The following is a 10,683-nucleotide window of genomic DNA, read 5'->3' on the forward strand; positions in this document are numbered from 1 at the left end:
CTATACAAAAAGCTGCTGAGCAATCCATATTAACATTCTACAGTCAACAATACCACATTATTTTACAGAATACCGTATTTACTCCTGTTTGTTTGCTAGAGCCCCTATTCTCTAATTGTGTTTTCTTTTTTCTGCCAAGTGATATATCTCGCTATCATTAGAATTGTCTAGCTTCTTTACGAAACCAAAATATAATAAGCTGTGAATATAAATACAGGTTCAACCTAAGCTGCAGCCCAAGGATCAGCATTTCCAAACGATGTCAACGCCTGAACAACCACAGGACGCTCATCTGAATCAGGCTTCGTTTTGTGATGCGAATGACCAAAACATTCTAAAAATTGATTGCTGGGTGAAAGATGACCAATCAAATGAGTCAACAAAACCAAAAGAACTTGTTTCTGGCTTACTAGGTGGGATTCTTGCACCAGAGACCGCAACGAAGACATTCCAACAAGACGAGTCAGGTTCTCAGTTCACATCTTCTGAACAGATTGTCTCTACGACTAAACTACCTGATGTAGTAGTTCAATCACCACGAGAGCTGGCGCTCAAAACAAGTGCCTCAAATGAATCACCAAAGGCAAAGGGACTTCCTTCTAGCTTGCTAGGAAGGCTTATCCCACCAGCTACCACAACGAAAACAACTCACCAGGAAAGATCTGAGTTTTATTCCACACCATCGGAACAGATTGCTACTACAGCGACTAAATCACCTAATGTTGAAGTTGAATCACTGGATCAGGCAGAGGCTGAGTTAGAAAATTCAGAAAAACCAGCTAAGCCAACCGGCCTTCTTTCTGGCATGATAGGAGGAGTTCTTGTACCAAAAACAACAACTAAGACATTCGACAAAGATGAGTCACAGGTTACTACTACAGCGACTATTTCACCTCATGTTGTGGTTGAATCACCTGGAGAGGTGGAGCTGGAGTCAGACGACTCAAAAGAACCAGCGAAGTCAAAGGGTGTCTTTTCTGGCTTGCTAGGAGGGCTTCTCGTACCGGATCCTGAATTAAAAACATCCCACGAAGACCAGTCAGGGTCTCAGTCCACCCCTTCTGAACAGACTAGTACTGCAACAACTAAGTCCCCTGATCTTGCAGTTAAAGCACCAGAAAAAGCGGAGCCCGAGTCAGACAACTCGAAAGAACCAGTGAAGTCAAATGGACTTTTTTCAGGACTGCTAGGAGGGCTTCTTGCGCCGGACACAGCAACGGAGACGTCTCATCAAAACAATTCTGTGGCTCAGTCTGCTTCTAATACAGATATTGCTACTACTACGACTAAACAGCCTGGTCTTGAGGTCAAATCGGAAAATGAGCCTGAAGTCGAGCCTGAGAATAAATCAAAGAAAAAAACGAAGGCGAAAGGTCTTCTTTCTGGACTATTTGGGGGCCTGCTAGGATAAAAAAATTTAAATACATAATTTATATGCAGTATTTTTTGTGTTAGACAAGTTATGAATGCACGAGCAAAATGTTTGTTTATTACATCACTTAATTTGTGTTCGAGTATCCTTCCATACTATAAATCCGCCATTCTGTAGGCGCAATTCTACGTCACAAACCTCTTCAGTTATACTACAAAATTTAGAAACCACGCTGGCGTAGGAAAAATCATTCTATTCAGCGACATTAACGCTGACATCACAATAAAACCATCAAACTACCTCCATCGCCATGAAGACGCGTCACCAGAACTTCGAGCCTTGTAGCTAGAATGGTCACGATCAGTCATGCATTTCTTATAAGCGACTTCTCTGAGGAAGTAAGCCTATTGTTCAAATTAATCCAAAATAAACGTAAGTGGTGCGGATGAGTAGTATTCTTTTTCCTTTATAACTTCGAACTTGAGTCCCATTCTTCTTGCAGAAAAAAACGGCACTCTTTTGTTATGCCTACCTCCAAGAATGGTCAGCAGTCTTGCAATGCAGCAGCAGCCAAGAAGGAATAATAAAACCTTGGGACGTCAGGAGACTCCACCACGCCAAGCCCTACATATTTTTTTCTTCTTTGTGTGACTGTCGGCAGTACAATGTAGTGACTCTAGCGAAAAATATCACGCTATAAAAAATCACTGAGCATTACGATCGTGTTTAATGCAAATTCTGAGCGCAGATTTGCGTTGGGGCAATATCGGCTCGGAATTTCTGACTTTCACCAGCCGTAACAATGTAACAGTTCTTGCATATTGGCACAAATACCGCGAGCTTTCGAGTGCTCTACATGCTACCCTGGCATTCGCGGCGTCACCAACAAAGTTCCACGCCGACAGCTCCATTATAACAACCGAAGCCAATTGTAGAGCGAGTACCAGCCCCACATATGTGCACGAGTTCCGACTGAGGGGCCAGCGTGTGGGACAAAAGCTAAAGGCGAGGTTAGAAGTATGTGGCTCGTGATACAGGCACACTCTTCATTCGCACTCTTTCGTCCTCGTCTGCTCTACCATTCAGGGTGACGCCGACACAAACGACGACGACGCTGAACGCAGGAACAAGCACCAAAAAGCTGATCTGAAAGAATTCGGCAGATTTTACGTACCTTGTGAGTTTATGCTATAGAAAGCATTGCGAAGAGAAGGTGACCGTGTTGTGACATTTTGATTAAGATGCAGTGGAATGAAAAGCCTCTATTTTAGTCCTACAGGCGGCGCGTAGCAGGCGTCTGCAACGGAGGGACTGACAAAGAGTACCTGGCGGCCGCTTCGTGGGCCTGCATGACGGCCTGTTGCTGGTTGGCCAGAAGTGAGCTCCTGAGAGACCCACTTGTTTGAGGTAGAGCCGGGAGAAGTGTTTCTACACTCCCAGAGCACGTGTGTGAGTGTCGTCCTGTGTCCACACAAGGGGCATGTGTCGCTGTGGTATGGATCAGGATAATAAATGTGAAGCTCGGCAAAATTAGGGTACCTGTTGGTCTCCATTAGCCGTAGGGTCAGCGCCTGCAGTCTCTTAAGTTACAAATGTGGGAGTAGAAAAAAGTGGCGTTCGAGATAAAGTGCTTTGTTATGTTGTTGTACGCAACAACTTCATTCCAATTGCTTTGTAACTCAGCGAGATGGAGTTGCCCTGTGGCAGTGCGGTCGGTAAGTGTGCGCGCTGCGTCATGGGCGATCTCGTTGAGGTTGAATGGGGCACCCAGCACCTGGCCGAGATGGGCGGGGAACCAAATGACAGTAAGGTGCTTCAGTGTACTTGGTTTCGCACTGTGCAGGATATTTAACGCCTGGTCGGAGTTGACTCCACGTTCGAAGGCTTTGATGACCGGTGTGGAGTCGCTGTAGATGAATTCACGTTTGCTGTCGAGCATACCTATAGCTACAGTTACTGGCTCAGCCACTTTGGGGTCATATCGAGACCGCTGTGAAAGCTCGGTTGTTGTTATAGGCAGTGGCGTCCACGAACGAGACGTTGCCCGCTTCCAGGTCTATGTGCTTGAGCATAGCGGTCACCCGCGCTAGGCTCCTGCCTCTGTTGTATCTGGGCTTGTGCGATTCGTGGAGGCCCGCCTTGGTGGTCGTGAGTCTGGTAAATTGCACGTCTTTCTGAGCTTCGGTGATCTCTTCAAGCGTGTTATGTACGCCGAGCTTGTAGAATTTGTGCATTAAAGTGGTGATAGGGAGGCCAAGGGCTCGTTTGACCAACTTCCGAATAAGAGCATTGAGTTGGTCGCACTCAGCACGTAGCCATTACTGTATAGCGGCGACCTATGTAAAGTGGTAGAAAACAAACGCATCTACAAGACGCAGCAGGTTGTGTTTTTGCAGCCACGGTGCCGGTCGCCTCCTCTAAGTACGAGTCGTATGGCAATCTCAGTCTTAGTCCTGAGCTTCTGTACTGTTTGGGTGTTGGTTCCACGGGACTCGATTATCATGCCGAGGGCCTTGATGGTGTCTTACCTGGGAACTGTACGACCATCTCTGATGTGGAGGGTGATATTGCGTTTTGCCGGAGGTTTCTACCCTTTGGGCTTTGCACTCTGACGTTTGGGCAAATATATTAACAGGTCCGGCTTTGCGGGTGAGCACCTAAGACCGGTGTTGCCGAGTTAGGACTCGGTGGTTTCGATGGCCTCTTGCAGGGCGGACTCAATGAAGCCATCTATCCCTATGGAGCACCATTTAGTTACATCGTCCGCATAGATAGTGTGCTTTAGCCCGTGGATTTTTGATAGTCGTTCGGAAAGCCCGATGATCACAAGACTAAAGAGCGTCGGCGAGAGCACGTATCCCTGAGGAGTGCCCCTCTGTTCGAGCTCCACTTCTTCTGATACTAGGTCTCCCACGCGGAGGACGGCTATGCGTCGAGTGAGAAAAGAGCGGATAAAATAGTAGAATCAATGTCCCAAGCCTAGCTCTGCGATCGTTTTCAAGATTGGTCAGTGCGTTATGGTATCGAATGTCTTTTCTAAATCTAGACCGAGCATTGCATGAGTGTCCCGAGTGTTTGCGCCATACAGAATTTTTGCCTTTAGAGTAACATAGCATCTTGATGTATACTCCTGGTTCCAATCCAATCACGTGGCAGTCGTTATCTTTAAGGTATCAACCAACCCTGTTGAGGACAACGTGCTCAGCCATCTTTTTCGCGCACGACGTGAGAGATATGGGGCATGGGTGATCTAGGCTCGGCGCCTTTTCCAGTTCGGGGATGAGGACCATGTGAGCCAGTTTCCAGGCGTCAGGTATCTCACCCTTTTTCCATATTGCTTTATAGTGTTGGTAAGATAAGTGACGGAGGGATCGTCCAGGTTCCGTAGAAGCTTGTTCGTAGAAGCTTGTTCGTATTCCGAGTGCGTAGAAGCATGGTATGCGACGACACTGCTATATAAATCTGCTTCAGGTCAATAGCACTTATCTACAATTGACGTTACCCCGACGTGATGTATCAAAGGGGTATGTAATGTTATAGACTCCAGGAGCACTGCCACCACAATGAAGGTCTCACGAACACTAGGGTCTATGTTTCAGAGACCTGGCGAGACTAAGTGCAAGAATACTTGATCGCCATGCGGAATGTTGGGTCCCATTTCTGCTGGGACCTGGACATTTTAAATGCAAAGTAGCTTTAGTTAACGAATTTGAACGGCTTTCAGTCTATCTATCTATCTATCTATCTATCTATCTATGTATGTATCAATCAATCAATCAATCTATCTATCTATCTATCTATCCATCTATTTATATAACTATCTATCTATCTAGCCACCGACGACTTTAGCTCTCCTAGCCAATTCCATATTGGTACCAATATTAAATTGGTATGACATAACAAGGCTGGGTGACAAGCATAAGTTACTAGCGATAACATCAAAATCATGACATGAATGTCATGAATGTCATGATTTACATTGCTTGTCTTGCTGCTCCTGCGGTAGTTTGTTTACATACCATATTGCAAAACTGGTGAGGTATGACATAGCTACATGGCGAACATAAGTGACAGACCCGAAAGTGAAAATCGTAGCATGCACGTCGCGTAAGTCATGACAATACGCCACGCTCATGGTGCCCTCGCGACCGTTTCGCCACATTCAGTTATGCCAAATTCGGTATTACGGGGCGTCAATGGATTATAAAGGTAAACAATATATCCAATAAAAATAATCATGATTTGCGTGTCATTTAAAACATGATTACCTGCCACGCTGATAGCGTTCTCAAGGCTGTTTAGATATCTCCACAATTACCAATTTCGATATAACGTGAAGTGAATCGACAACTAAGGTAAAATACACGCCCAACATGAGAATCATGACATGTAAGTCATGTGCAGCATGATTAACGTCCGCCTCGTAACATTATGATGATTTTAAAGTGACATATAAACCTTTATGAATCATGTTTCGCAATTCATCAAGTCCCACTTTACATGGGATCTGCAAATACTTTTTAACACTGTCGCGGTAAAGTTAACGATGTCAGTTTACGCCGTTTGTTGGTAGAGACTATCTCTCGACCACCTGTGGCGCATACCCGTTCATGCTGGGCGGCTACATTCCGCATGCGTCTAGTGGAAAAGGCTTGACAACGTATGCGACGTAATTCACACACTGTTTGTGACATCGCTAGCGAGTCATAATCTTAAACCCGTCTTACCCCCCATGCTAATAATAGTTGACAAGTTCAACGTTGACGACGAGAGCACCAAAACCTAGATAGATAGATAGATAGATAGATAGATAGATAGATAGATAGATAGATAGATAGATAGATAGATAGATAGATAGATAGATAGATAGATAGATAGATAGATAGATAGATAGATAGATAGATAGATATGCTAAAAGTGCCTGAGGTACGCAAAACTAATAAAATCTAAAAGATTATCGTGCCAGGAAAAATAAGGAAAATGCTATTAGTAGTGACTGTAGTGTAATTGCGAAGAAAGAAATGTGGTTATATTTGATTTATATCTAGGGTGTAAGTTGCCAAAACCACTATATGGTTATGAGAAACTCTGTAGTGCAGGGCTCTCAAAATTTCAGTCACTTGGGGTTCTTTAACATGCACCCAAATCAAGCCACAGAGGCTAACAGCTTTCTGCCTCCATCGGACATTCACCTGCCACAGCCGAGAATAAATGCAGCGACCTGCTGGTGAAGAAGGAAAAGTGTACGAAAATATAAATTGCCGTGGGCAAAGACCAAACCCGTGGCCTTGGAATGACTCGTTCGGTGCTCTACCAAGTGAGCTACCATGGTGAGAATCCCCTTGCCCACTTTACGTTGCTTTTATTGATATGTGGGGTTTAACGTCCCAAAACCACTGTATGATTATGAGAGACGCCGTAGTGGAGGGCTCCGGAAATTTAGACCACCTGGGGTTCTTTAACGTGCACCCAAATCTGAGCACACGGGCCCACAACATTTCCGCCTCCATCGGAAATGCAGCCGCCGCAGCCGGGATTCGAACCCGCGCCCTGCGGGTCAGCAGCCGAGTACCCTAGCCACTAGACCACCGTGGCGGGGCACTTTACGTTGCTTGTATTTGCGTCAAGTGCTCCCACGTTTGATATAAACCTGTTACCACCACCTCTAACCATGACGGCGAGTGTGGAACACTGATTGCCTGCCTGTTTGGCGTCAAGCAGCAAGTGAACCTATTACGAGCTGGCAGCTGACCAATATTGTCTCATATGCTACTCGAAGGCACCAAATCTGCCAGAAAGAAACCATCGCTATGAATGAAGGTAAGGAGTGTGCAAGTAAGCGCTCGTTTAGTTTCTAAGACACAATAATACCTATGTCTAAGACACAATCATGCCAAGGAAAGTATAGAAGATTTTATTAGAACTATTTGTACTGTAAAGGTGAAGAAATAAAAGTGGACGAAAGGATAACTACTCGTGGGCAGGGACCGATTTTGCGACCTTCGATCAGTCGGGAGAGCATTCGACGTATTATTCGAAGGTCGCAAGTTCAGTCCCTGCCCACTAATGTTATCATGTCGTGTTTTTTCTTCAAATTTCAACTACTATTTTTTCCAATACCATCGTGTCTACATTCGTTGACTTGGTTGACTGTTAGACCCTAGTAGTATAGGGTGTAATAAATTTAACGAGCCCTGTAGTGTACACTGCAGTACGTAAAAAAGGCCAGGCTTCAACAGAGCACACAGCAAAGTCTTATCAAGCACTCTAATAGTGGCCTCTCCAGAGGTCGTTTTAAACTTTCTTGTAGGAACTAATGCAAGTATATATGCAAGGCTTCCACTATGCCAGAAATCGCAGTTTTGTGGCAAAGGGAAACACTACTATTTCATTATTACCCTTTCTGCGGATACGTAAGGTACCCGCTACACATATGTACAGTATGTGCACTTTATTTGTCAGCATGCCGCTAATAAAAATACAGAAATGTGGCTGAACATCTTGCTGTGGGCGGTCAGCCTTCAACCACACACTCATTGCACAATTAGCATTTTACACCTAGTCGCTACTTTATTCTAATTCTACATTATAAAACCTAAACTAACGCCATTTTTTGCCCGACAGCATACCTCTATATGGTCCTTTTGCAAATCAGCTTCAAATATGCGCTTGGTTTTGCGGTAGAATACTGGACTGCCACGCAGATGTCTCGATTTCGAATCCTATGTGATCCTGATTGTTCTTTTTCTTGCTTCATTTTTCACGCGTATTGTTTATTTTTCAAAGCTCTCTGACATTTTTAATGCCTGAAAGCTGCGGTGCAGAGTTAGACAAAAATTTTCTGTTATGTGGAGCCTCTCCAATAGTGCTTCGAGCACCTTAAGAAAAAAGGTAAGTACATTCTCCTGATGTGATTTGGATGAATTCACCTTTCATCTTCTTGGCGTTTGTTTACGAGTTTTAAACAGAGTGGTGTGATTTTATATTGAAAAATATTGTTCTTTATTATTCCATGTTTAAAGAATATTTAATCGCAAAGTTGCAAAAGCTTTCATTGACTGTGACTGTGAAGTGAAACCAGAGTGAATTCAATCAGCAATGTATATATCTGTCATCGTCACCAGCAGCAGCCTGATAACGCCCACTGCAGGGCGATGATCTCTACCTTATACTATCCCTTAACCTGGTAATCGGATTTTTGTGCCACGTAACACTCGAAAACTATCTAATGCTCTGTGTTTTTTTTTATTTCTTTGTATGTCGAGAATGCTTGATTCATTTTGTAGTGACGTGAAAATGCAGCCCTGGTTCTTTACTACTCTGGGCTTTTTCCTAAATTGCTCAGGAGAGTCATTGCTAACCTATGTTTTCAAGAACACCTTAAGGTAGACATACCACCACTCGGCTGCCTTCAGTTTTGACCAGCTAAGTACGAAGATCATCGACACTAGCTTTTCCCCACTGTAATGGTCTTTTCAGCTGAGCGCATAATTCAAAACGTGAAAAGTGTTCGGCAAACCGTGACAAAGTTACTTGAGAGCGGTAGTTGCATATGTGTGTATGCACAAATGCATGCTGTCACTAGGAAATTTCTTCTAAAGATCCTCCAGTGAGCGAATATGCCTGTCATCTTTTCATACAACCCATCATTACCGACAGTGTGGTTGCGAAAGCAGACCAGTCAATCACCTTATATGCAGAAAAGTCAACTGAAACTTCAATAAAGTTTACAGTGATGCTGTTTTGGGGAATTATGTGCGATCATCTACGTTGCACTCATTCAACATAAAAAAATATCACTCATAATACATCTAACGACACCTGTATCAATCTTCAGGCCTGGGTCACAAGCAGGACTCACAATAAGAAGAGATATTCTGGATAAACAACGACCATTCATTTACTATATATAATTACGACTTGCCCTTACAGATCGTTCATTTATGCCCCCCTGAACACAAACGATATCCTAAACTAGTGCTCCACCTAAATAGGTCAATTTATCTGTCGTGCTATCAATCCATGAGCATAGTTTGGTTTTGGACATACCTAACACACTAATAGTAACTTTCGCAGTTTTCTCAACCCATATCTCTCTTATTCTTTATTTCTACTCCTTAAAAAAGAAAAGAAAACAGAGTGAATTAGGTCTGATGGTGCCTCCGTTCTTGCGTTTTCTAGGGCCTCTGAGGCGCACTGATGAGGAAAAAAACACTACTGCGACTATTAGGAATCAAAAAAGGAAGAAACCTAGAACATGACCAGAATGATTCGAAGGAGTCCCCTACAATTGAATTTGCCAATTTTCTCGAATAACTTCAGAAAAAAGGGAACACCGACAGCCCAGCAAGATGATTTCAAGAGTCTAAACACCCGACACCTGTATCCCAAAGAAAAACCCTTCTCACTCCCTTGACTTGAAATTTATTTTTTGATTACCTTATTTGTTTGCCATTTCTCGTTTTTTCATTCTCTTTTTCATATGAACAAAATTACCTTTTGCATTATGGTCTATTCATTTTTTCTATTTACTTTACAATTGCCATAATACATTCACTTACTTTTTTTCTTTTTTCGCTCTACGATAAAAAGTATGTATATCATTTTGTCAGCCCAAATCATGGTTTAAGAAAAAAATCACAGTATATCAACGGGATGAATGATGACGAGTGGAGCGAAGCGTCCGTCAATCTGCTCGTTCTTCCGTTCATGCATGCATCCGCCTGTCCATGTGTCCATCCGTCCATATAACGAACACTTCTATTACCGCCATCTCGATTCTTTATACTCTATGTTCCTGATATACAAGTACTGCTATCCAGTGGACAATCCTAGGTCTAAACAAGAGTATGTACCACATTTCTGCAGTGTCTGCTTTGTTAGCACCGAGGGCGTGATAACGATGCTCAGCTACAGTTTTCGTAACACTGGTATGCGTGTATGTGCCAGAGGTTACTCACTGTGACAGCGGTGGACGTACAATCTACTTCATAAGGAACTTCGCCCTGGAAATATTTATTGGGGGCGGACCATCCAAAAGGCGTATATGAGGAAACGAACAGATAACGCACGCTATAGTCAAGAATTATTCGACAAGGCACAAAGGGTTTACAATAGATTATTATCAATCGTAATTGTGAACTGAGAGTATAAAACACTTGCAAGCATGAAGCCTTTGTGCTAGTCGGTGACGTGCCTTCCTCGTAGTCAGTGTCGATCTCGGGACCTAGCTTTGTCATCGACTCTATGTCGCTTTGTGTCACTCATTTTGCATCATATGGGACAACCGCGATGCAAGCAAGAAAAGAAGG

The 10,683-nt window shown here is 43.6% G+C and overlaps 1 protein-coding gene across 1 annotated transcript in view; it reads left to right on the forward strand.

Moving 5' to 3' along the window:
• LOC119179728 (uncharacterized) overlaps positions 1–9,776 on the forward strand; it is a 225,712-nt gene extending 215,936 nt beyond the window's left edge. The window contains exon 11 of the mRNA XM_075869864.1: positions 9,554–9,776. Coding sequence (XP_075725979.1) covers positions 9,554–9,562 — 9 coding nt within the window. The 3' untranslated portion in view covers positions 9,563–9,776. The remainder of the gene's footprint in view (positions 1–9,553) is intronic.
• Positions 9,777–10,683: the final 907 nt, after the last annotated feature.

The sequence above is a fragment of the Rhipicephalus microplus genome, chromosome 7 (genome assembly GCF_043290135.1).
Source record: "Rhipicephalus microplus isolate Deutch F79 chromosome 7, USDA_Rmic, whole genome shotgun sequence".
Lineage (NCBI taxonomy): Eukaryota > Metazoa > Arthropoda > Arachnida > Ixodida > Ixodidae > Rhipicephalus > Rhipicephalus microplus.